Genomic DNA, 27,879 nt, shown 5'->3' with positions numbered 1-27,879 from the left:
TCAATACTGGCACCAAAAGAGTTAAACCATAAACATTCACTTTTTCTTTTTATTAAGAAAGCATGCACAAAAATAAACTCGTGAGACCACGCCCCTCTCTCCCTGACCACTGACACAAAGCACGGGGGGCCACACCACGCCGGAGGGGCCCCCCAGGACCCCTCTGCGGGACAGGCCGGCATCCCTCCCTCCCTGTGGGCCGGTACCCGCGCACCCCGCAGACCTCCGCCCGATGCCTTCCCACGCACTAACAATGCACATTTATTTCAGGGGCAGAGGAACGAGGCTAATTTGCACACTGACCGGCATGTATTTACATATGCAAATGAGGCGCAACTTAATACGCAAATGAGGCAAATATGCAAACGAGGAGCACTTGGATACGCAGAAGGAGCCATCTTGGTTTGGTTTTCTTCCAGTGGTGTTTTCAGACTTCCACAGGGCCAGCTCTCAGTAACCTCCTCTGCAAAGCACTAACTGGCACCTACCAGAGGTTGTCCCTCATGGGCGTCTCTGGTGCCACTTTCCACAGAAACCCATCAAGCATGCTTCCAAGCTGTATCATTCCCATCCTGAGGCAGCAGAGATAACGGCTGACTCCATGTTGAAGTTGTCTGGGATTCCTCATTTCTCTTGGAAACACTCAATGACGAACTCTCCCCTCCCCCCCCCCGAAAACCACACACTTTAAAAAGAAAAAAAAAAAAGAAAAAAAAAAAAAAAGAAACAAAAATGTCCCCCCCTCCCCAATACAATGAGACTCTGTCCACTTCCCTGACAAAGATCCAACTTGTTTATCCCTACAGCAAATTTAAAAAGCAATGCTAGTTCCCCACCTTCCTGCCATCAAGAGTAGAGGTTATTACTCCCCTGCCCCAGGTCTGTCACGCAGCCATGATGTTTTATTTCCATCTTGGTTCCCTTCACTGGTAAACGGGGAATAAGGGCCAGGGGGAGGCTTTACAAAATATTAAGAGGAAACAAGAGGTTTGACAGAACAGAGCCATACCAGAAAAAAGGGGAACACAGGACACAGCTTTGGGCAGGAGGCATCTCAACACTCACTCCTGCTCCTGCACCCTTTCCACCTTCCTGATTTCCAAGTGCTGACAAAACTCATCCTTTGGATTTATGCTAGCTTCCATCACCTCCCCAGCTGAACTGCAAGGGGTCCGACCCACCCTCCTCCCTTTTACACTACACTCTTTGGCTGTTCGGTTTAAAAATCTGCCCCGCTTCACCTCTCTCTTCTAATGCACCTCTTACAAAAACCACTTGTGAGGGCCTCCCAGTTCCTTGACCAGAGGGTCCAGGCCCTTGACCAGAAGCCCCCCAGTTCACCTCCACTCTGAGCAGCTGCTTCCTCTTCCCACCATTAGCCCATTCACAAAGTGGGAACCACTGACTGAGACTTTGCACCCACGCGGCACGACTCCTGGTGCTGGCACTCTCAAACCACAGGCAAGGACAGTCTCCAAAGAAATAGGAGGGGCAGAGGGCCAAATAACAACTGAACAAATACCGATGGGAGAAAACTTCCAAATTTGCATATGCAAGTAAGAGCCTCACTACATATTTTAAAGAAGGGCTTGAAGGGGTGGGGGGTGAAATTAAAAGCTCTGGGGAATAGAATTTGCTGAATCACATGTGACACCCCTGACTGCTTCTTTTACCTGATGGGTACGTAGGCTTCACCTGGAGACTGCAAAAGGCAGTGTAGAAAACAGGTCTGGATTCCCTCAAAAAAATCTCTCTCAGTCCTCACAGATGGCACTGCATTCTGAAACCCAACTTCTCTGCTGAAATACCATCTCTGCTACGTTCTCCTTTCTCCGAACTCAGGTCTACCCTCCCAGCCCAGCTCAGCTCTCCCTACCTCAGGGATTACCCTCTCTTTGTACTTGGGAACTCTGCTTCTTTTCTTGCTTTTCCTGCTGGTGCGAGAAAGTTCACAGAGCTAAGATCACCCCTCCAGTGTCCCTTTAGCCCCCTGACCTTTACAACATTTACGAAACAACATAACTACAGGCTCCCAGGGTCCACTAGGCTCTCTCACTCCAGTAGCCAATACGACAGATTCACCGGCCACCTTGAAGGGAAAGAGGGATTGTTAAACGCAAAATGACGGAGGCAGAGAAAGATGCACTCGAGGATTCAGCCTTCCGAGGTCTTTTCATGGCACCAAGGACCCATCTTTCTGCCCTCCACAGGGCGCCACGCAACACGAAAGAGCCGATCTGATGCGTCCGAGGCCACCAGAGGAGGGGGAGGGCTGTGCTCAATTATTGGTAATAATAATAATAATAATAATAACAATAATAATAATAAACAAAAGAAGAAAAAGAAGATAAAACAGGACGCAAGGAAGGATTATCTTCGGCAGCATCTTGCGGTGGCTTCTCTGGCGGAGATAGAGAATATATATCTATATACAGGCAAGGCAGGGAGGCTGGGGAGGGTGGTGCTGGCACCATTGACCCCATGTCCCCCTCCCCTCCCGCGTCCTTCACAAAGGACGGGCTATCAAGTCTGTAACTCGCTAGGTGATCAAGTCCCAGTCGAAATCATCGGGGATTTCCTCATTGGCGCCTGGAGGCGGCCCTGGAGGCCGAGGGACCAGATGGTGAGCTAAGCCAAAAAACAAGAAAAAGGAAAGAGAACAGTTAGAAAAAAAAATGTCATGCTTTTTCACCGTGCTCTCTTGGGCAAAGGAAGCGTAAGGGATTTGGGTCTTCTCCCTTCCAACAGTCTAGCGAGCAAGAACACTACTGGCATGAATTTCTCCATCAGAGAGCACCTACCAATGTCTGCAGGTGGCCTGCTGTGAAATTTTCCACAGCAGCTTCTACAGAGGTTAAGTTTCAGCCTCCTTAACTTTCCTTCCAGCTGACTGCTGATAGAGCACAAAGGACTTCATCAACAGAAGCTTCTCATGTAAAGTTGCCTTCAAGCAACCAACTGAGGGTGAGGCTGAGCTAGAAGACTATTTATGTGAAGTGAAAGAAATCAGGCCACTGAAATCCTAAACCTCGCCAGAGCTATGGCAGAGCTCTAAATGGAGGGTCCCTTGCAGCCCAGGCTCCCTCTCTACCCTCATTGCTCCATTTGATTAGGAAGTGCTTTGGGAAAAATGCACAAAGGGCTTGGGAACCAGTTCTTTAATGTTCATTGGTATAATATGCCTTAACGTCACCCCTTACCTGGGCGATTATATCCTGGAGAGTCCTGGGTGGAGATCTGGTACATAGGAGATGGCCCGGAGAAGAGATGGGGAGGCTGGGGCTGACCATAGGAGTTCACTGGGAAAGGAAAGGAATAAAAAAAGAAACCTGTTAACGTTCTGGTCAGCTGTCTTGGCCCTGACTGGGTGGCAGCTCAGCCACAGAGCAACTCACTCAGACCCACGGGATACTGAGGAGATGTTCAGCTGTTGGGTCCTAACTGCAAGCTATAGCTTGGTCAGGGATCTTGTTCTTGGAACCAGCAGGAGTTTCTCTATTATTGTAAAAGAAGAAAATTTTCATCCAGAAACGCCACAAGCTGGCTCAATATCATCCATTTAGTTCAGCACTAGATGACACACACCATCACAGTTCTATCAAGACCATGATATCCTCTGTGCTTTCCACAGAGTGCATCCTCCTACTCCTTGTCCAGTCAGTATTTCTCCAACATGGGTGCAAGAGCTTTCTTCTTTACAGCTCCTGCCATCTGGAATAGCAGTCTCTCTACCTTGCCATTCCTTTCTGTTGGTCACCTACAAAAACCACCACCCCCTTCTCCTTTTATGGGTTTACCTTTTAAATGTATTTCTGCCTGGAGAGGTTGCCTGTCAGCGGTATGCATCACTTAATAATGGTCTGTCTACGCCACAGACATAGGACATCCTAATTCTTTAAAGCCAGAGGAAGCTGAGTTGCTACGAACAGCTCTGACAGCCTAGCCCTGTGTTGCTCAGTGCTAGATTGCCTGGCAATGCTGCAAGTAGTTTAGGATATTCACAGAATTGGGCCTTCATTTACATGTTATTTTAGTCTCCCTCCTAATTACCTTGGTTCATGGATTGCTCCTGTTTGCCACTGTTCAGGGCACAAGAATCAGAGATTCGGGGGGGCTGCTGTGGACCAAGCAGATGAGGGAGCTGACCAGTCTGGGTAAGGAAGTGATTAAGGGAGTCACAGAGGTTGGCAATATGGTGTTGATCCAGCGTCCAGTTCTTCCGCTCAGCCTGGCGCAGACTCTCCATCAGCTCTGCAGGGGACAAAGGAGATGTCAAAGCACTCACACTGTGGTCTTCCCTGCAAAGAGTTTGCCTTCTACCTGTAAATCCTACCGTCTCCCCACAAACCCAACTTCATCGCTTCAAATCTGTCACCAAACTCCTGGAGAGCTCCATATCTAGGATACTGTCTCACTGACTCAGGTACGGGAGGGAAGAATAGGAGGGAAAAATCTCAAGTCAGCTATCTGACATACTTTTATGAATGAACTGCCCCTGCCCCAACCTCCTGCAGTGTTCAAGTGCTTCAGGGTCTTTAACAGAAGCCATGAAGTAGCACACCTCATTTTACAAGTAGAAGAGTTGAGCCACTGAGAAACCCATGGACTTGACATGGTTACATTGAAAAAAAGCTCTGGGCACAGCACTCACATATTCTAGACTACAGCCCTAGCCACTGAGTCACCAGACCTAGTCACTAGGCCAACACTGACCTGAGAATTGGGAGTGCTCAATGCTAGACCAGTTCAGCCGGTTTACCATCTTGAAGCTTTCCTTCAAGGAATCAATGTTGGAGCACCAATCAGGGGGAAATGCTGGAATGAAATGGGGACAAGATTATTCCAATACAGACCACCCTTTCCCTCCACCCCTTAATATAAAATGATTGACCTCTCTTCACCAAGGAGCCTGATGCTACAGTAGCTAGAAATACTTCCTCCCTTGGGAGAGCGGAGATTAGCCCCTGACTTTATCCTGCATCCCTAAACAGAATCCCAAACCCAGTGTGGATGTATCCTCCTTTCCTTCAGTAAGGAAGCAATTTCCTTCTCAGATTTCAATCATAACTGGCTTTCACCCTTTTTCCACACACAAAGTAGGCACTACTTGAGGAAAACTTGCTTGTGGAATTTCTTCTGGGGGCTCCTCACTGCTCTCTTTTCCCCAGCTGCTCTTTCCATCACCCCTGACTCACCAAAGCCAGCATTGTTGATTGAAGCCTGTGACTGCTGCTGCTGCTGGTGCTGATGTGGCTGCTGCTGTGGGTGGGAGTGCGGGTGATGTTGTTGATGCTGGTGGTAGCCTCCATGCTGCATTGGGGGTGGGTGCATGGACATCACTGGTGGAGGGCCGTAACCTTCACCACCCTGCTGCTTTCCCCCTTGGGATGGGCAACCCTCTGGGGTTGGAGTGTGGAGTGGGGGAGCAGCACCCACTGATGAGGGGCCTTGCTGCTGCTGCTGCTGGTACATGTAGTAGTTGTGGTTGGAGGGCTGCATGTCACCAAGGAGAGAAGAGAAACCTGCCGAGTAAAAGGAAGAGGAGGGAGCTTTAAGAGCTGCCTGGATCAGACCTCTGCTTAAATTATCCATCTCTCATTTCACACTGCTCATCCTGCTATTTATGAAGCTTTTGGAGTGCCCTCTACAGGGCACTGCCAACAACTATCACCTGCACAGTTATGCCCTCACTGTGCTCCAAATTCTGTTCAAAACAAAAGGCTCTACAACAAAGCCCCAGCAGGATATAAACTTCTAGTACAGAGTTAGGCACTTAAATTCCCCCCTGGATTTTTCCTGTATTTACCAAAATAACCCATGCTCTCCTGAAATGTCATGCATGTGTTGCTTTCCTAAAAATGACCATTAAACAAAATTAAAGAACAAAACATTTAGAAAATGGGTAACTTGATAAATCTGACTTGCTGTTTCCAAAAAGCTCCCTTCACTTCCCATCTTACAGTAGCTTGGTTGGGAACCTTACCAATTTTTCTCACACAGATCATTAGAGGTCACACATTCTACTGCTTTTATAGACAGAGCACATTGCACACATCAGGGCTCCTTTATCACTTTCATTCCTCCTGACTCATTGGGTGTGTCATTTCTATCCTCTCGTATTTCAGGCATCCCCTACATGCAAGAGCATCAGGTGTTCTCCATTCTTCCCCACGTCAGGAACTCGGCATATCTCTTACATCTGCTTCCCTCGTTCATTCTCCCTTTATGTTGTGGAACCTCCAGGAAAAATCACAGTGAAGGGCATTACATGCCACTAACCTGAGCTACCCATTTCTTACTTTGAGTGCCCTTACTTGACCATCCGCAAGCAAGCCTCAGTTTTTCACTAGATCCAAACTCAACCCTTAGAGCACCCTACTACTGCAATGGGGCAAAAGGATGAATACTGCCATCCTGACTCAAAAGTTGCCCACAAAATTTCCTCAAAACCTGCAAGTTTTCCTAGACTACCTTAAAGCTGAAGACCTGGGGAAAAAAAAAAAAACCAAACCCAGACCACTGCTAAGCTTTTACAGAGGCACACATTGAGTCAAGGTTCTTCTCTACATTTTTGTAGCTTGCTCACTCTACACCACCTCACACAACAGGCTCCTCACTAGGAATCTCAAGTGCCAGCATGATGAAAGCAATAAAAGTAGTAAGTTTTTATTTCACTGAAGCTGAAAGCTCAGGAGGCTCCTCCCAGAGTAGCAAACTTTGCCTGCACTGTACGACGGTTGACAGCAGAGGTGAGAGGCTCATCTAATAACATATTCCTTTTTACACCAGCCTAACATTTAGAAGAGTGTTTAAAGGCAGGAACAACAACAGTAGATTTTTCTGAAGTGTTTTCCGTGGACATCCCATCCCATCAGCGATTCTGCCCTCTGGTGGCTGCTTCCTCGGCCCCAGAACTGCAAGCCATGAATGTAGCTGCAGGGTCCCTCTTCCACACTCTCAATTCCACAAAGCTCAACTCTCCAAGGCCTTGTACAATCCTAGTTTTAACAGATCTGAGCAATGACGACTTTCCACTCTCCTTTTGGAGAAACTCCACATGCAACAATCCCCTCCCTCTTATGGTTTCTAGCCTGACAGATTGTGAATACTTCTCCAACATGCTTTTCTTCAGGACTTCATTTCTCTAAGCTTCTGCCATTTTAGCATTTGCTTTTGTATCAACACAAGGTATTTTTAAATCATTATCCTCTTTATTCTCAGAGAACTAAGGGGAGCAATACATAAAGGACATGCAGATTTCTTATCTGCTCCTGGCAGAACTAATTACAGCATGCCAAAGAAGGAAAGTCTGTTTGCACAGGCTCCTAAACAAGGAAAAATCTGAGAGATACCAAGGATAGATCAGTGGACAAGACTGTGTGGGCAGATACCTGCCCACCCCACATGACGCATATAGTTACTCACCGTGCTGAGAGGAAGATGATTTCTCCAGCATGGATTTGTAGAGATTTCGGAAGGACCAGCTAAGATCCTGGAAGTTGATCTCAGAGTAGGAGAACTTGAAGTCATGGTTGGCACTGTACAGTGGGGTTGGCACATCGGCCCCTTCACGGCCCTGCCCCCCTGCTACAGTAGAGGCAACATCCACAGGCCCCGCACCCTGCTAAGGAAGGTAGAAGTAAGGCCTTTAGCTCGTACTAGGTTTTGTACCTTGAGACAGGGATCCAGAGATCAGATACAGGTAGAACATGCACAGATATCCCCTATCACTTTGCTCATCTCCCAGCAAATCTTCCCAAATGCCATTTTCCTTGAGGAAAATCAACCACCACCCTCCCTCTGCAGCACACTGGCTCCAGACTTTTCTTCAGCTATCTAATACCATTATGCCTTTATCCTTATCCCCATCCAGCCCTTTGTTAAAATTCACTTCCTCCTTATTTTCCGTCTCAGCAATTTCAGCTTCTTCCCTTCTTTTTATTTTTGCCTCCATATTACCATTTTCACGATTCCCTCTCTTCTCACCACTTCGCTTTTCCATTCATGCACTCCTCCCCCTCTCCTCTTCCCCTGCCATAAGGCATCCATCCTTTTCCCTGCTGCTCACCTGGCTGTAGTTGGCAATAGGGGTGGTGCTCTGGAGCGACAGCTGAGGGGTGGCCTCAGGTGGCAAAGAGGCTTCTGTGCTGACTGGAACAGCCCCTCGGGGACTTTTACTTGCCTCTTGCTCTGGGGAGTCTTGTGGTATCTGTGGATGCGGAAGAAAGAGAAAAGGAAAGGAGCAGAAATCAAAAACAGATGGAGAAGTGAAACTGCAGATGGGAAGCCAGCTCCCCCGCTGTAGAAGTTCGTGGCTTAGAAAAGAGGAGAACTGGGCCTTAGTCACTGAAGAGTCAGGCTAAAGGACTTTAAACCAGATTAACTTTGCTACTGAACAGCAGCAACAACAGCCAATCAGCAGGATGTACCTGCTATTTCATTCAGTCCTAGCCTTTGTCTCCCCACCTGTACACCCTGCCCCCAAAACGGTACCATGGTCTGGTGCTGGAAGGACTCCTTGGAACAAGAAGGGAATTCCCCCTCCTGCTCCGTGCTGTCTGGAAAGAACAACACTCACGTCATCATCTGGAGGATGCCGCCTCTTGCGAGATATGTCTGGACACGTATCTATTGTCCAATAAGAGCCCTGGAAAGAAGACCCATTGGTGAATGCACAATTAAATCAGAGAGCTTCTTGAAGCAGGAGGTTACTGACTCAAAGAATACAGCACCAACTAAACATTAGGACCACAAGGACCACCCGCCAGAACATCAGACAACCAAGACTTGGGTGTTGGAAAGAGATTCCTCTCTTGTGTTGGGTTGTATTGAACAATGAGGTACGATGCTACTGGTGGAAGGCAGAATGCTCTATGTTTCCATCACTCTGAGACAGGGCACCAAGAAGAGCAAAGGATGTTTTGAACCAAGCTAGGCCAACTCTTTTGGGCATGCACACCCCCTTCAGTACCTTCCTCACAATACGCATTTGTTATTGACTGATGAGAACCAACTCAATGTTCAGACTGGGCAGAGACAGCTAGAAGGATTGCTTGTTTTCCATGCTGTGAGACTCCACTTTGAGTACTGTGCCCATTTGGGGGGTTCCCAGCACCAGACAGACACTCATGTGCTAGAACACATCCAAAGAGGGGCCACCACGATGGTTAAGAGCTAAAATACATGATGTACAAACAGTTCACACAGAGATATCTGTTTAGCCTGGACAAGTGAAGGCTAAGGGGATTTAACCACTGTCTTCAACTGTGTAAGGAGATTATAAAGAAGACGGAATCAAATTCTTCTCAAAAATGCACAGCACAAGAATAAGAGGCAACAACCACAAGTTACAGCAGGGGAAATTAAAATCAGATATAAAGAAAAATTTCTTCACAATGATGATGGTGCAGCACTGGAACAAGTGCCCAGCTGTGCTATCTCCATCCTTGGAGATATTCAAAACTCAAGGAAGACCTCAACAACGCAATCCAATTGCCCCTCTCCGGGAAGGGGTGGGAGTGTGTGTTGACCTCCAGAGGTCCCTTTCAACATACAATAGTCTATAATTATATCTGTTGTTTTCTGAATAAGTATAAAGACAACTCTAGAATGTGATTTAGCTCATTTTAACCTCCAATTGAAATCTGAATAATCCGTGACAAGCACATGACAGGTTTTCATTAAAAACCCAGCCCAACATGCCAATGAACACCTGCACACATACACACTGAAGTCAGTTAGGATTTCCTGGAATAAGCCATATAATCAATGGTATTTTTGAGCAGTGATCTTCAAAGGTATACTACTTCCATTTATAGACACCAACTGAGCACTGCTTAGTCCTTTAAATATAACCTGAAATAAAAGGCCTGAGCAAGTGGCCCTTTCTGGTAACTTTAGGATGGGGGGAGGAGACAATCTTTCTGTCTGAATACATAGCTTCTTGTCCCCACCATCTCCTTCTGCTTGCTTGTTTGGTTTTTTTTAACAGTAATAATATCTGCATGCCAAGATGCCAAGTCTTGGTCTTGCTAGCAATTACCCTTTACAATCTATATACACTAACAGAGCTTTATTAGCCCTTACTTAGCCAACAAATTCCTAAATTCTTGAGTTTTACTTGTAAATGATTTCTACAGATTTGCACTATCTGATGGTGACATTTTTTTCCCCCAACACCAAATGTTTTGTAGTCTAAATAGGTAGTAGTTCTGCTCTCACTTCCATGGATCTTGCCTCCATGAAACCCATGATGTCACATCATAGTCCTGCCATTCACCAGCAGCCACTACCATCTTTCGTAACAGAACAGGTTGGACTAGACCCACATTTTACACATAAAGATCAAGAAGAAAAAGAAACAAAACTAAAAAATTACATTCAACCCCATACTTTCCTTCTTCCAGTATCTTTAAAGTCAACCGAAGATCACAGATAAGAAAAATAATTGCTAAAACCATTAAGGCCCCTTTACAGGTTCCCTTTAAGCGAATGCTTCTGTAGCCAAAGCACTGCAGTAAATCTTACTACTGCTTCCATTTTTGCCTACACTTTAGGTTTCAAATTCCAACCATGAGTTAGAAAGGGCAACCCCGGCTTATTCCCTGCAGTTTTAAATTGCTTGCCCAGGAGCATGCAGATTTCTTACCTTCCCAGGATCATCTCTCGGTCGAGGCACCTTCCGAAAACATTTATTCAGAGAGAGGTTATGACGAATAGAGTTCTGATGAGAGAGTAAGAGATACAGGTAAGTGCTACCACAGAAACATACAGCCTTCTTGAGTATGCCCGGGAGCGGGTAGAGAAAATAGGATGGTGCATACTCAAAAGCCAAAGCTCACTACATATAACCAGAACGGAGCAGAACAGAAGCTGTAGAAAGGAGAGGGATGGATTAGGATGAATAATTATGGGGCTGAACCACCTGTTCATCTATGGAAGGTGCAATGAAAATAGTATCAGTGTGATGCAGAGGTTGGTAGTGATGTGGGTTTTGTGGGGGTTGTTTGTTTTGTTTTTCTTGGTTGTTGGTGCTGGGCTTTTTGCATGCTCCTTCTTAAGAGCCCACCACATACATAAAATAAAATTCTCAGAGAAAATGGGACTTCTGCCTCTGCATTTTTTCCACTTGGTCAACTTAGTTTCACATCTGTCTTTTTATTTTGCTCAGTAAGGATATTTTGCACAGAATTAATAAAATAAGTCTTGTTATTAGACAAAAAGGGTACTTTAACAATGCAAGTCCTCACCTTCCAACCAATACCAGCATTTTTGTAGTAGGGAAAGTTGTCACAGATCCAACGGTAGATCTCACTAAGCGTCATCTTCTTGGCAGGTGATGAGTTGATGGCATATGTGATCAAAGTGGCATAGCTGTAACGTGGCTTCCCATCTTGGTGCACTGCAGCCTCATCCTTACTCAGGGTGGCATTGGGATCTGTCGGTGAGCCTGGGGGACACTTTCGGGCAGCCCCTGGAGGTCCTGCTTGTGAGGAACCCCCTAATTTTTCAATAGTAGCCCTTAAAGTAAGCTGTGGGAGCCAGTCTATGGAAGTGAGGCTGCTTTCCAGGTCAGAGGCCATGATGCTGGAAGCAGGAGTATCTGTGAGGAGAAAGGAGCAGAAGGGAAACTCCTGAGATATAAACAAGATGAACCCTAAGAACAGAAACATCCATTGGCATCCCTCCTCTGCTTCTCCCCCTACCACAAATACCTGTGCGAAGATCATCCTACTTCATATACCTTATTCACAGCCAGACAGAATCATCCAAAAAGGCCAATGACTATGTCTCTGGGAGGACTATGCTTGCTGATAGTGGCTGGGACAGTGCTGATGGTAACATTGCTAGAATAGTCTTACCCAGAGCATCCCAACGGTTCCCAGGTAAAGAACTAAAATCTGTTCAAAGGAAGTGGAACCTTTTCAGTAGCTGTATCACATTCACTCCTTTACGACGTAAGCAATATAACCTTGGGACCCTTCACCAAGATTACCTGAAATCCAGTAGGTTTACTGTGTTAGGTAAGAGGAAAATCATAGATAAAAGGGAATACTTCTTCATGCCATATACAAACCACAATTTAATTAGATCATCTGGAAAAGTCCGGACTGTGACTATCTTAATTTAGGGGGAAATTAATTTCTCTCCAAGGCCTAGCCTCTCTTTTTGCATCAGGTGACATTATAATGAATCCTATTCCTTAGAGCTAGGATTACATATCTCATTTTAAAACACCAAGATCACGCATAATACTATATATAGATAATTACATCTACCATGTCGAGGTGGAACAGACTATATTAAGCTCATAATAGTTAAAGCTTTGCCTACCATAACCCATTTTTCCTAAATATACATATCATTTTATTGAATTAAATCTTGCTTAATTCACAATATAACAGGCAAGTATTTTCCCCAAATCTGGGACACAAGAAAAACTTACTTGTCCAAAGTCACACAACAAGTTTGCTATAGGGTGGAAACAGACTCAGGATCTTTCCTCTCATAAATATTATATACTTCCCCTCATAAAAATAAAACACACCTGTCCAACATGGCTAGCACTTGTACCCAGGGTTTTCTATTTAACAATTATTTTATATGAAGAAAATATTTAGCGGCATGAACTTGTATGAACTTGTACACTTAGCACTTGTATACTGTCTTTTGTAGTAGTCAAGGCAGCAGAAAGATCATCATTCTTACTCATAATTGGCTGCATCACTATACTAGGAGCAATCCCTTGAAGTCTGGACTGAGGTAGCTAAGTTTCCATGGCCACAACCTGCCCTGCTCTGCACTTATTCTTTGCATAAAGAGAAGAATCACGTCCTGAAGGGCTACAAGTTCTTAATCTTTCTTTTTCAAAATTAATCTTTTTAGAGGATTAGATGATGCTATCTTTGAACATGCTAGTGCATACAAAATGTCAACACGTGCACATACTTATGTACACGCTCATGTAACAAATTAAACGCATGTATACATGTAAGAGAGAAGAGACAGACATGAACACACTCTGCTTAGGAAAGATTCATCAGCAGACACCTCCCACCAAGTGCATCACTCAGATGAGTGGATCAGATGAGACAGGGAGACACCCATCTGCATGAATACCAATTAGATACTCATTCTAAAAATAGGTATTCGACAATAACACAGTGTGGATGCACAGATCCAGAGACAGATGCACCCAGCATTTTGACACAGAAGCTCCCTGTTCTTCCCCCACAACCATATGCATTATACCTTGTACTTCTGCACTGAAGTGCTCTCAGCACAAAAGCACTTAAGAGTCTCCACTCCAACACGTTTGTATGCACTAAACCTTTCATTTTCATGCATGGGCTCATCACACCTCTTAGGGCTCAAACACCTACACAACACCCCAACAAGATCCATCCCTCAACCACCACGAGCAGCGACTCCGAAGCCCTGGGCTCAGAAAACACCTCCTAATTGCACAGCTAACGTTATCACTTGCACTCATATGCACACACAGACTGAAAAGTAAAATTGCAGCACTACAGTATCTGTAGCGAGTGGAAACATCTTTCTGTCTGTGGAGGAAAGGAAAAGCCCAACTGCTACTAACTTATCTGCCATGCTATCGCATATGATAGCAATGACTACTTGCTACACAGCTAACTAGACGATCAGAGCTGCAAAAGGCTTTCCATTATCCACCCTCCTCGAGTTGTTGTTTATTGAATATAGCCCTTTTTGGGTGAATTGATCTAATCTCAAACATTTTAAATTAAAAAAAAAAAAAAAATGGCAGCACTATTTCTTCCTGAATTATACAAGGGAAAAGCAACAACGTATTTTTATCCAGTGGGGATGGACAGACCACTGAGGTATCCACATAACTAAAGCACACCTATATTTGCATGGTAACTTTACAGATACTGCCCTCACTAAAAGTAGTATTCAACTTGGGAGAAAAAAACCATGAACTAAGTATCAGTTGAATCCTTAATTTTGTAAGTGTGCCTCATATAAATTTTAATTTCCACAGTGCAATCAGAGAACAAATTACTGCTGCTTATCATATGCATGTTAAACCATTATGAAATATCAGTTATGCTAACAATACAAATCCAAAGTAAAATAAATACAAATTTCCCAGCCGCCCCCTCCTTTTTTTTTTTTTTAAAAAGACGTACACAGAAATCAAGAAAATTAGGTTATAAAAGCCTACGGCAGATTAAGATACCCATCTGAAACACCAGAAATAAAAGAAGCAGAAGAACACACTGCAGCTTTCACAGAGCTTTAGATTTGCCCAGGTTATGCCAGTAGAGCATTTGGGATGACTGGCTATGCAGCAAAATGTAAGGTTGATATGCAACACGCCTGTCGTCAAATACACAAGCTTTTGTGTATTTGTGTAAAACACACTTGTCACGGAGACAAGCAAGATTAGAATTGGGGCACATTACACCCACACTAAGAATCTGAATATTTTCATTCCCTGCTTTATAGAAATCTTTGACAAGAAAAAATCCCAAAATCTTAAATAAAAAGATTCTGTATATACATATGCACTAATCACCTAGTACGGAAACAACTACTTTTTAGTAAAATACAGCAGCTCTTTGAGAACATATAAACTAGACAGTAATTTAAGACAGAAAGTGAAGACTCAGACCCAATAGCAATCATGTGGGAAATTTCAAAGCAGTGGAATAAGATTTTTTTTTTCCAAGTTTGAACCTGATCATGTTACTGGATTTGTAAGTCTGTATCCTGGCAATATGGCACCGGTAATCATCAGGCATAGTCAAACCTTAGGTAAGGTGGCAATTCCAGAACACTGTCAGTGCAAAAATAATTTGGTGTAATTGCCTACTGAAGTATTTGAAAGAATACTTACTATAACAGTAATACTTGCTATAATTTGTGCTGCATATCTCATTCACCTGATCCAAGCAGCACACCAGCTTGACGCTACTTAATGGTACAATAAAACAAGACTGCAGCCAAACCAGAGCAGCTGATGATTCTTCCAACTTTCCCTTCCCAGTTTATTGCCTGGCAAATCTTCTTTCAAACTCTTGTCTTATGATCCCACTCAAACAAATTAAAAAAAAAAAATACTAATGACTAACAAACACATTGAACTGAAATCAAGGGTGTTTAAAAAAAATACCACATTAGCAAGCCAGAATTAACTTTGAAGAAGTAAAAAGAAAGTCAAAGATAAGAATTCATAATCTCCCACTTTACATGGTAAATGGTATCTGTTTATGTATTTGGCTGACTTTAAAAACCAAGGGTAAGGTAGCCAAGTCATAACCACCATCAACAGCTGGAAACTGACTGCAGAGCCTTCATTTCTCAAGCTCTAACTAGTTCCAGTACAACCCCAAGTCAAGACAGGTCAGTGAGATGCAAAAATGACAGCCAAACACTGATCCAAAACTACAATTAAACAGACGAGAATCTGTCTGATTTGTAAGAAAAATTTATTAATCATTAAAGAAAACCATAGCATCTAATACCTTTTAATAACCACTAATTCATTTGGGAGTAGTAATACTTCACTACAGCTTTCCAGGAAAGCTACTGCCTTACTTTGAATATTTGCAACTAGCAAATCAAACCTCAGGCTAAAAATGCAAGCCAGCCTTCTGTCTATCAGATAGTACTATCCCCGCCGCTGGACTGAAGAAATCTGTACTTTGACTGCCCTGCTGTTTTGCAAGTGCTTGCTCTAAGCCAGTCAGTTCTTATCCAAGATCACTGCTACTTATATATCAGGACTGAAAAATGTATGAAATGCGGGGAACAGCACTCTAAGGGTCATATTGAATGCAGTTAATAAACATTTATAGCCTGAAACATTTTCTAAGGCTGAACTCAAAGGCTGGCCAGTCAGGATCAGTTAGAAGTGAAGCCGAGTCATACAATGAATGAAACTATGCTGGGCACAGCCTACAGAAGATGCATATTCTAGAATAAATCTCTACATTTTCTTTTCTATATTTACTTTCACTGTTGCTTTATTCACTGCTATTCCAATCCAATGAAACACTACTGGCAAAACATTCAAAGAGGACTCAACTTAGGTTTCTCAACATAAACCTTGAGAAGGCAGAAATACACAACGGACTACCAGTGAGAGACATTGCTGTAGAACACCCACAAAAATAAGGCCACTTCTATTTAGGTGCCTGAAACACAGATCCAGTGATCTAACTAACAATATCCATCTAATATACTCAGAGATACACCTACCTTCTAAGGTATTTAACAAACAAAAAACCTCAACAAACTGGCAAAAAAGAACCATTTGACTGCAACCTTTGTGAAACAAAAAGGTGAGCACTATGTCAGTTAGAGGAAACTGCCTCAAAAAATAAGGAAGAGAAGTAACACATAAGAATACCATGTGCATGGAGAAACGGACAGCTTCTACTTTGATGGGAAAAGGCAATTTTGACATATTTGTGTAAATTACGCATGCACGAAACCTGTATTCTTATGCCATTACAGAAAGGGGAAAAGAATCAATTTTGCTAACTCTGGCAGGAATTAAGACATGTGCTTTCCCTCAAAAATAAGGAGGTGTGAACTAAGAGGGCAGGAACAAAACACTTTAAAATCCTACCTTCTCTAAGCAAACATTCTCACTGAGAGATATTTGTTTCATGTAAGAAATTAGAAAAAAGGATACTGATTACCTGCATAGTCTGAAATTGTTATCCATCATTTTGGTAACTACTTGTGAGAAGCCTTCAGGAAATGTTTATGAAATGAATCAAATCCAGAAGGAAGAGAGAGGCTGCTGGGTATTGTTCATAAAATGAACCTTAACCTGGAAGGAGTGGTAGGTGTCATGTTAGTGTATCGGCAAACCAAAAGAAAAGCAGTTTGAAAGTACACTTCTGTCTGCAGTGCCATATGAAAAGAGGAAAACCAGTCCCTGGGGCAAAGAGGTAAGAGAAATTGTAATACCCTAGAATCATGCTTCCCTTCTTTGGGAGCAGTAGAACAAGCCGAAAAACATTTTCCCAATAAACTATAGGCTTGCAGATGTGGTAATAGGGGGCGCACAGTTCTCGCCAGTCATGAACCACAAAGGAAAAAAGAATTCAACCAAAGGAAGTTACTGTCACCTAAGAGCACTCAGTGGGGTATCACCGATACGAATATGAACTGTCACAGTCTGTGCCTGCCCATTGCACAATGGTCTGACTCTATATCCCTACTCAAAACTATAGTGTGCAAGATGGAATGGCTTTGAATGCTCAATGCTATTTTGTGTAAAAGAACACAGGTGGTACAGTAATTATGGCATCCTGAACTGGAAATTTGCTAAAAGTTACAACACAACACACTAAGATGATACTGGAAAGATCAGAGTTAGAGGAAGATGAAAACTTTTAGACCCTGTATAGCCTAATATAAATCACTGGACTAATTGTTTTAATTAAATTGTATACAGATATGGTTTTCCTTTAACAAATAGAAATCTCAATAACATAAGGTTCATATTAACTCTCAAGAAAAAATAAAAATAAAACAAATTTGTTTTCATAATAGTTACTAATTACATAAATATCACAATAGCACATTTTAACATAGGACCTTTCAATTCCCTCCATTTTGTGAAAGGTGCATGAGCAGGGTATAATTTTGTATTTTGAATTTAGTGAATGAATGGCACTGACTGTGCACGCATTCTTGGTCCTAATGAAGCATGAAGCCTTGGGGGGACTATAAAGTCACCAAAACCCCCATGTTGGAAGTGCATCAGGATCTAATTCCAAAAGCAATTATGTACTAGTTTTGTACAAAACTGACAAAATGGTATAGTTTACAAAACCTGACCTGCTTATTTAAACTTATCAACAGATGGCATTACAGCCAAAGTCTAAAATATCCTCATGTCAAGGGAGACAGGCATAAGAGACTAGGATCAAGCATAGCTAGTACCTTGCCAGATTTTAATAAGACCAACTAATCAAATATTTTTGTTGTCTTCCATATAAACATGCAGCACAAATGCACTGAGAAATACTACACAAACATTACAGAGACCCCTCAGACAGTCTGAAAATATGTGTTCAAAGTTAAGATTAGTTTGTTTATTTATGGTGCTGCATAAGTGGGGAATACGTAACACCTGTCAAAAGAAACAGCAAGTGATATTGAGAATACCGGTATGCCTAAATACTTCTGAGCTGAAAATTATTTTCTTTGTAATAAGACTACTATAAAAGATTTATTCTAATAGTAAGCCAAATGGCCCATGACAACCCTCCCAATAACAGATTTGAAGTAAAAAGTAAACCCAGCACTTTGAAGAAGCACAATGAAAATACATCACCACAGCAGAAATGTCTCTACAGCATCCCTCTACCCTCAGTACCACTACGCAATATTTTACCATTGGAAGTAGAAGCTGTAATTCTAAACGTATGCCAAGGCAGGCAAGAGAAATCTTTGGCATTTGCTTTAAGAATATTAACAGAACAATTACTCTTACACTGAGAAAGGTATTGGGTATTGTTTTTGGAATAATTCAAATTTATGAGCACATACCTGGAATGAAATTTTCCCTTGGAAACCAGGAAGTCTGTGGTAGAGAAACTGTATATAAGAGAAAGTATTTCCCCCAGCCTCGTGGGAGCACCCAGGTTGAAGAGAAGGATTTAAATTTTAGCTGCCTATCAGAATCACATCCAGTAGTAAACCTTCAGTACAGGATATGCAAACACTGATACGATACCCAGCTTGTCTCTGAAATTAGAGACATCAGAAGTAAATCAGCATGCAGAATACCTTGCTCAGAAGATCTTCACATCATTGCAAGGATAGGTACAGAAACCCAGGTTAAAAAAATGCAACATGCACTTATAAATGAAAACTGTATTCTTATTCCCATTAAAAAACGGGTCTATCAGTGAAAAATGACTGTTAACCTTGCAGTTCAATAATAGTAATACTACAAAGCTTCTATGTAAGAGAGCTCCCAGGGCTAAATGAATGCCAGCCAGGCACAGTGAAAATGAAAACCTGACTGCAAGTGGTCAGAACCTGTTCACGAAAGGTTGAACCACTGAAAATAGATTAGTCAATATGAACTCTGCAATAGCTGCTGAAACAAGCCACAACCCATTCTGTGCCACTTGTGGAAATGGGTATCAAGCACTAGCAAGAACTATGTACTGAATTCACAGAAAAAAAGGAAATTGGTATCCAGTGCAGATTAGTCGTATACCATGTGGCCAAAACGTACATACAGCAGATGCTCCCAGAGTTAAGGTTACCAAAGCACTGCAGAAAAGCCTGTTAAAGAGGAGTTTGGAAGCAAAGCGCAGCTGAAATTGAAGTTGGAGAATGATCAGAAGAATCAAGTAATACTGCGTGAAGCTCGTAAGTTAGGTCTCAACCACTGTTTTAACATAATTCCTTTTCACTATTCTGTTAGCTGTTATTCTGAACTAAACTGACTGAACTGTCTTCCAGGAGACAAAACACCTGACAGTCCCTAGCCAGGCTCACAACTTGCAAAGATCTGTACCAAGCTTGAAAGTCAAGAGGATTCAGAACCACACTAGCAAGGAACACATGCCCATTAACAGTTTCTTCTGGCTTAAAACACTAGTATCGCTATTGGCTTTCTGCAACCTACTCATAGGACACTCCATTTTGTGTATCATCCTCAACCCAGAAGTCCTATTCATTTCCTTACAGACACTGAAAGAAGCCCCTTTCTTCCACACATATACTTGCCACAGTTGCCACCTTGCAACTGCAAGTAAATATTATTCTGCTTCAACCCTGACCTTCCTAGTCTTTGAGATGTTTTGTCTTTGCTTATGATGATGTTTATTTACTTTTGCAATCATCCTTCTTCACAAAAGAAGCCAGGGAGAGGAGGGTACGTATAATAAGACAACTACCTCTGAGTACCAGTTAGACCTTTTGAATAATTTTCAAATATGCAAATAAGTAGTTTCCAGTATGTCTGGCCTCTATCGGCTGGCAATTCTCCTGTATGTATCAAGGCATGAGTCAGCTGAGGAAGAATGTGAAGAGATGCTCATGCAAGAAATGGAAAAGCACAATGTCATGCTTGCGTTGCTGGCAGAGCAAAGGACAATACAATAAGAGACAGCAACAGATAGGGGAGAAACATAAATGTGAAGGCCCCTTAAAGTGAGTACAAGAAGCTGGAACCTTATGTGGTGGATGATAGCCAAAGAACAGGCTTGTCAAGAAGGAGATGGCAACATGTTGAGAAAACACGCCAGGAGAATAGCTTCAGTAATTGTGTTTTTAACAAGACAAGAAGGCAACACAGTTGTCAGAAGGCAGCAAAAACAGCTAACATTAACCAAGATGGTAAATGAAGGAGAAGGCATAAGGGTTAGCCAAAGAGACTAAGAAAGAAGCAGCGGGAGATTCAGGCCATGAAACTGGAAGATGAGTGTATGTGCAGAGCAAGAAGAGTGCAAGAAAACCCATGTTACAAGCTCAACTGTGGAGGCTTGCAACAGCGGAAAGCAGGAAACAAAGGGAAATCTCAAAGGAGCTTTCTGGAGTTCTATCTTGGCCTCAGTGGTCTTAAATGTGCAGCAAATCACTCAAAAAAGATGTTAAAGGTAGTATGCCAAGTTGCACAATTTAATATCACTGGCATGAAGGAGGTAAAGAACAGCAAGGAGAGGATACCAGAGGTGGGTCTTTGTGTCTAACTTACAAAAAAAAAAAAAAACGGAGGAAGATAAATAGCTTAGTGCAGAAGCTGCTGAATGAATGACTAGAACAGTAGGAGGGAAACCAGGAGAATACTGACACAAAAGTCAAGGGAGGACAAGATTTCAAGACTGGGCATGATCAAGTGTCAAAAACAGCAGGGAAGCCAAGAAGGATGAAGATGGAATAGAGACCCTGAGACCTGGCCAAGAAAAGGTCATTAGAGATCTTAGGAGAAGCTTCAAGGGAGTCAGAATATCCATACTTAAGTCAACTTAAACAACAGTTCTAGGCTGCAGACATGGTACAGGATCTTTCAGTTTTGGAGTCACAGGTCGTTCCATGAAACAAAAATTAATTGGGGCATCATGCTTTCACTGTTTCTTAACACCACAAAAAGCAGCATATAGAGATTTTGAGTTCAATATCACACTGTAATTAAGGTGATCAACAGCGAGAACAGCCAGCCTTTATAAAGTGTTCTTCATCCTTATACTTTGGAACCCTTATAAAGGATCAATAACCTATTCCAGGATAAATGGGAAGCCATGCATGCAGAAGTGCGCAGCCCAAGGTCAGCCAGCAATGGAGCAGCAGAACTATGCAGAGAACACGGGTCTCCCAAATGCCAGACCAGTTCTCTACATTCAAAGCTTGTCTGCTTTGTTCAGGTGGAGATAAAGGGAATTTCAGAGGTAACTATTTTAGCAGCTTGTTTATTTTTCTCTGCAAGTTCCTGATGGGGAGGGGGAATTGTTTACTTAATAGTTTTTGGGGGAAACTGAGAATTCAGAAACTTTGCTCCTTAAATTTGTGACCACAGGGAGTTCAGATTCCTTCCCAATTATTCAGATTTGAACTTTTAACAGTAATTACGTATTTCTGCTATAATCAGCCATGGTCTTTATACAGCAGAGAGCATAAACAAAATCTGAATTGCTAATTGTAAAAAACAAAAAAGCAAATTTTTTTTCCTCGAGGTATAAAAGCTCTCACTCATCATCTCCCCCTCTCCCTCATTACTCAGTCTCTCTTACATATAAAAAAGGGCCAAAAAAGAGCACACATTCTCTTATTTCTTGACTTCACATCAAGTAAACTTAGACCAGCTTAGAGAGATGAGAAATGAGATACTGGGCCTTGCACAGATTTTTCACCCCAATTCACAAAACCAAGACCCTGAAGTGCTGGAAGGAACCAGAAAACGTAATGCAAGGGCTTTTCATTCTAACCAACTAAAATCCAGCCATTCCAGAGGAAGGGAAGGGGGCAGGGGAGAAGGGAGGGTGGGAGAATGAATGAGTCGGATTATGGAGACAAAGCGCCATTCCCCAGCATAGCCGAACTGGATATTTTCAGAGGAAGAGAATTCTATTTATTATATAGTGGTAAAAAAGAACAGGTTTCTTGACATAACCTCAGACAAAAACCAGTATGTGTCCACAAGCATATAATCTAATGAAAGCCAAACCAAGAACAGGTCAAAACGCAGGTGTGGAAGTAAGAGCGGGGCCTGCGAGTTGTAGTAAGAAAAGATTCCTGCCCATGAAGCATCCTAGAGAGGAGATGAGGGATGCTTGCTTGATGAAGAGAGAAGCAGGACTTTAGGCATATAGGACCACAGGACAGAATGCCAAAGGGACAGCATGGAAAATGAGATGCAAAGAGCAATACAGAGAGAACTGGGAGGAGGAGTGCGGTGTAGGAGGAAATGAGAGTAAAGAAGTAGGCGGGGTGGAAACATGCTGGGCCTTAAAGGTGCAGGAGAGGAACCCGACTGTGACATGATACTAGGAAGCCCAGGACGGGATTCAGGAAAGGGTTCACAAAGGCCAGGAACTAGCAAAATCTGTGCATTGTCTACCTCTAAGACACGAACTCCAAGGTTCATAATAGGATGGGGTAGAGGACGGGGCAGGTCAAAGACAGAAGGATAAAACAACAGTCTAGTCCGAATCTTGGCAAAGCACCACAGAACACATTAAATCGGTCCTAAACTCTGCTGCGAGGTCTCCGAATTTTGAAACACTCCCAGTATTTTGCATTTTCATTTCAAACTTTAAATGAAAATTTGCAATTAATTAATTATGAAAACATACTGCAGCATGCTTGCTCTCTCTCAGTAATACACATACACAGACTGCCTTTAAAAGTGAAAACACGAGTACAGGGCAGAAATACGTTATAGATTTTTAAGTTCATCATATATCCCTTAGAAGGAAGAAGGAAACAAAAATAGCAGAATAGATAGCAAGTAGCAATAATGACTCCTACCAAGATGATAAGCGTTTGGGGGTTGAACACATCAACTGGATATTTTTGCTAAAATAACACGATGTGCAACAGCCAGCAATACAGAGATTTAAATGCTTTTCTTTATGCTTCAGAGTTAACACAACTGGAGAGTTCAAACATTTCAGAGATACCATTTTAGGCTGTCCATTAATCTAGGCACTATTCATCTTTTCAAAGTTGTCTTCCAGACTGAAAATGCTAGAAACAATACTTTTTAAAGTTTCAATTCTGAAGCATCAGTCGGCAACAGATTCTGGAAATGGAGTACTACAAAACACAGAGGGTTCTGTGTGAAAGCGCCTGGTTACAATTCTACCCAAGATTGGGAGAAGCAAATGGAAAAATGAGTCCAAGAGCATTTCATCTTTTGGTTGCTAATGACCGAGATGTAATTCCTGTCTGACAGCTGTGTAAAATGAGATAATCAGCTCAGACCTGCTCTTGAAGGACAGCTGTCCATATCACAGTTGCCATTAACCATACCTCCTTTCTGACACTTGAAATAAAGGGCCAAAGATCCAAACTGTGATGCAGACTGAATCTCCCACTATATGAAGGTCAGCTGAAGTTTAGGGGAGGAGGTAGTAAGCAAAGATACCTGTACCTGTGTGGTAAGAAAAAACTTCTCCACAGACACCAGCATTCAGCTGTATTTTTATAGAAAGAAAAAAAAAATACTACAGTAGTCACAACCACGTCTTGGACCAGGAAATTATATCCAAACTCCTCAAACTGTTTACTGTATTTCATACCAACTTTTCTGACTCCTTATTCTATCCTAGAAACTTGACTGCAGAACCAGATTTCAAGATAAAACCCAAGAACTTACAGAACACATACTTAAACGTTAATATAACCTCATGATCTGTCAGTAACGTAATCCTTTTCCCATAACTCTCTAGACCTTCTCATTTCATTTTACTTAAGGGCTTGACCTGAGAAATGCCACACACTCAGTTCTCAGATGGGAGCAGAGTGCCCATAGGACAGGATCAGACTACTTCAACTTAAAAAGTCAACTTTTGGAAGCATGAATGTCCAAATTTAAATTTACAAACCCATACACGTGTAACTGTCTCTTTACTCCACTGTTGAAGACTTCATTGCTTCTGTTGAAATCAACAGTACGTTCCTGGGCATTTACAAGAATTAGGCTATTTACTTAGGTATCTAAACGTGGTTTTTAAAGTCTAATTTTAGGTGTTCAGGTTTAACATTCTTACTGTAAACTCTTAAAGACATAGCACTTTCATTTAAATGTGCCTATAAAGTACCTTGCACTTTTATGAAGATAAATAATACTCTCCCTTCTTCTTTTACGGATACTTTCGTATAAAATAAATGGTGCAGAACAGCTGCAGTATTCCACCTCAGAGGAAGCTGCATTTTCACCTGTGATAAAATTTGATGTAAATACCACGATCACACTAAAGAGCTATGCTCTCTAAAAATTATTCCCTTCCTTAAATTCATCAGTATGTCGTAGCTTTTGCAGAGCTGTGTTTTAGACTATGAGATCTCCAGAGCAGAGATTGTCTTAATTTTGTGCATCCAAGTCAGCATCGAATGCCCTGTCAGCAATTAACAAATAAAAAACAATTACTCTACAGCACACAACTTTCAGCCCTGTATGTCTGTCATGAATATTTAAAGCTCAGGAAGCAAATACAAAATCTTAATCTTTATCATTAGTAATGAAGAAAAAAAACATCTCATACACAGAAAGATAACTGTCGTGGGAGAGGAGAATTTTGTAAGGCTGGCATATATATTCTGTAAAGTGCCCTGGCATCCATCAGAGCCAAAAGCACTTGAAAAATGTCAAGTCATTACTGAGGAAGGGGGCAGCGTGAGGTAAATTAACCTCAAGAGCATGAAAAGTCAGTTACCCCCTTGAATGTACAAAGGCCAAAATGCCTCAGTTATCTCATCCCTTGTGCTAGATAACACAGCTATACTCAAAACAGCCTGATTGCATAACTATAGGGCAACAGGTAGGAGGGCATCTAACAGTACCCCCGGAACATACGTACGCTTTCGTGGTTCAGCCCTCCCTTAGAAAGAGGCACCTTCTGAAGCTATGGATAACTGTCAGAATTCTCTGCCAAAATGGGCAATCACTTTGGAGGGACCTGGCATCTTTTGTCTGAGCTTGCTAGCAAATTACACCAAGGAATTCCTTCTTCAGGGACTCCCTGTTAACCATTGTGCTCCCAAATGGATTCCGGAAGGGTTCCTGTCCTGGCCAAGGACCCTTTGATCTTGTGTTTCCTCACTGCTATCTCACTGGAGAACAGAAACAGGAATATCTCAGGTGAGATATGCTTAGGCATGATTCTTCTGCTATGGGAATCTGCTTTGGCTTCATTTGAGATGAAGTCTCCCTCGGACTCGATTTTGCAGGAAATCACTATGTTAGTGTCAGAACACTCATTTGTGACTGGAAATTAACTGCCTCATTTACAAAAAGCAGCCAGCTTGGCTCACCACGGCACTAGCATTAGGATTCACATTCCTAGCCCCTGAACACAGCATAAAACACAGATGAAGACTGGTGGCAACAGAATGGCTTCTTTTGGCTTTCAGAGCAGGTTCCACCAGCACTGTCACGATTTTCATTCCCAGGCCCCTGAGCACCACAGAACCCACTCTCAAGGGCACTCTTTCCAGAATTCATCCCACAGCCCCTACACATCTCGGAGTACTAGCACTGGGATCTGTACATACAGCTCCCAAGCACAGCGAGGTCTGCATCGCACAATGATTTTATTACCACAGTTACAAGCATAGTAGGACCCACATGGAGAACAACTGACACTCCAACCCCACGGGTGCATCCTTGGACACTAGCACTACAAATCACTGCTCCTGTCTCCTCAAAGCTTTTTTTGGCCAGTATTATCCTTCTCAATGACCCCTAAATGACAGAAATTAATTTCACACAGGTGATGATAAAGGCTGAGCCTAGGACAAATACACCAGTGAAAGAAAGTAGAAGGGAAAGGGCAGAGAGGTTTCTTACAGTTAAACAGGGCTAAGGTCTCCCATAAGCTTAAATAGTGAGGGAAGGAATCAGGTCAATTCCATATAGCATATAAGGGAGCTAAATGAGAGAGATGGAGAAAGACACAGAGAAGAAGGCGGCTGGGGAGAGGTTCAGAAACAGAGAGAAAAGATTGAAAGGAAAGCCAATACAGTGAGAGAAGAGACATGGAAAACAAGGACAGAAGGCGAAAGAGAAGGACAGCTAGGAATAGAGAGGTGATATAATGTGGTCACTCACTCTGTCCGGAAGATTTTCTGGAGGGAGGTGGATTATCTTCAGTGCTGGTTTCTGGGGTGCTGCCCTTCACACTCCTTCTCTGAGATCCATCCTCAGAGCATTGCTGTCAGCTATTCCAAGAGGTTCTTCAAGAAGTATTTTCAGGGTGAAGGGATTGTGGATGAAATCAGGATCTTGAGTATTAAAACAATCTGCTTGGGATTGTCAGTCTCCTAAAACTGCTGGTTTTATCCCAGGATGGAGATCCTCTCTCCCTTTTGGCAGCTAACTACTAAAGGGGTGTTCCCCTGGGAGACAGCCTTTTCGCTGATTGTCAGATTATTTCAGAGATAAATTTCCCCAATCTCCCTACCTGTAAATCTCTCTTCTGTTTCCTCTAGGTGCACCTTGTCCTTAAGGGTGGGCAAATCTCCTTCTCTGAAAAAATTCTTGCTATCTCTGTGGATATTATCAGCGAAATCTGCCTTTTCCTTTCCCTGTAAATGGGAGGTGTGTCTTCTCTCCTTGCACAGGATAACTGAAGGAAACCCTCTTGGGATTAGGAGATGAGGGATCTTCCTTGGGATGAAGGAGGATGAGGTCAGTATTGGAAATTACCTTTATCTCCAGTGGTTAACAGCAACTGGAAAAGGGAAGAAGAATATCTAAATCTGCCTCTGCTTTCTCTCCCTTGTTTTGCTTTCTCTGCTGCCTGCTGAGCAGATGTAAATAATTTAAATTACTAGACAAGTATCTGGAGCTCCTGCTTATTTCTGTCTTGGGGACTGCCTCTCTTGGGCATACGGGGTTTCTTCTGTGAAGACTCCCCTGTTACTACCTGGTCTGGAGAAGAGCCGTCTCCTCTGCTGGGGGGAAGAATTTGCTCAGTAGCAGGGAGGAGTAGGTGGCAAGGGTTACTCTCACAACCCTCAGAAACCGGGCTCTGAGAACACCTCTCCCCAAAACAAGTACTGACGGAGCTCCAGGAGGCTCTATTCCCAGCGAGGAAGAGCAGACCTGCTTCTAGACAGTTACCAGGGCTTGGTGCCGGGGGGGGGGGGGGGGGGCCTCTGCCCACCCTTGGCTCGTTAGTGGGGAAGGGGGCAAGTGTTAAGCTCCCCCGCCAGTTGCGGGGAAGAGGGCTGGCAGGTGGGGGCGGCAAGGGGCCGCGGCGTGTCCCGTCCCCCCCCCCCGCCGGGAGCGGGGCTACCTAACGGGGAGTCCCCTCACGGCTGCGGACGGGGCGGGGGGGGGCGGCGGGCAGGGTCTACTCCCCCACCCCGGCAGGCTACGGGGGTGTCCCCCCACCCCTGCTGCCCGGAGGCTGTCCCTGGCTTCCCCCCAGGCCCCAGCTCCTCTTGCCCGGGCCCGGCTACCACGGGAGGCCGCGGCGGCTCACGGGCCTGCGCGGGGCTGAGCGGCCGCCTCCGCCGCCTTCCGCCGGGCCTCGGCTTCCTCCCCGGGGGGCTCCCCGGGCTCCGGTGCGGGGGCGGGGGGGGGGGCCCGGCCGGGCGGCGCTGAGTCTCTCCAGGCCCCGCCGCTCCCGCGGCTGCTGCTCCGGCTGCTCCGGGCTGCGGCTCCACTGCAGGCCCCGGCTCCTCCCCGGCCTC

The 27,879-nt window shown here is 43.5% G+C and overlaps 1 protein-coding gene across 4 annotated transcripts; it reads right to left on the bottom strand.

Annotated features, from left to right (window-relative positions):
- Positions 1-21: 21 nt before the first annotated feature.
- Positions 22-27,879, bottom strand: FOXJ2 (forkhead box J2). Of its 4 annotated transcripts, none has more exons than XM_052790100.1 (12): positions 26,291-27,879; positions 16,689-16,822; positions 11,250-11,602; positions 10,649-10,723; positions 8,579-8,647; positions 8,069-8,209; positions 7,426-7,624; positions 5,196-5,522; positions 4,714-4,815; positions 4,051-4,251; positions 3,201-3,299; positions 22-2,628 (listed from the first exon to the last, which is right to left on the bottom strand). In XM_052790100.1, exons 3-12 carry the CDS (start codon positions 11,580-11,582, stop codon positions 2,540-2,542), a joined length of 1,635 nt encoding a protein of 544 aa, XP_052646060.1. In that variant the 5' UTR covers positions 11,583-11,602; positions 16,689-16,822; positions 26,291-27,879; the 3' UTR covers positions 22-2,539. The 4 variants fall into 4 exon arrangements, with proteins under 4 accessions (XP_052646060.1, XP_052646061.1, XP_052646062.1 ...); XM_052790101.1 differs by lacking the exon at positions 16,689-16,822 and having other exon boundaries at positions 26,291-26,415; positions 26,643-27,878; XM_052790102.1 differs by lacking the exon at positions 16,689-16,822 and having other exon boundaries at positions 7,426-7,621.

The sequence above is a fragment of the Harpia harpyja genome, chromosome 6 (genome assembly GCF_026419915.1).
Source record: "Harpia harpyja isolate bHarHar1 chromosome 6, bHarHar1 primary haplotype, whole genome shotgun sequence".
NCBI classification, from domain to species: Eukaryota; Metazoa; Chordata; class Aves; order Accipitriformes; family Accipitridae; genus Harpia; species Harpia harpyja.
This window is presented reverse-complemented; position numbering and strand designations above follow the sequence as displayed.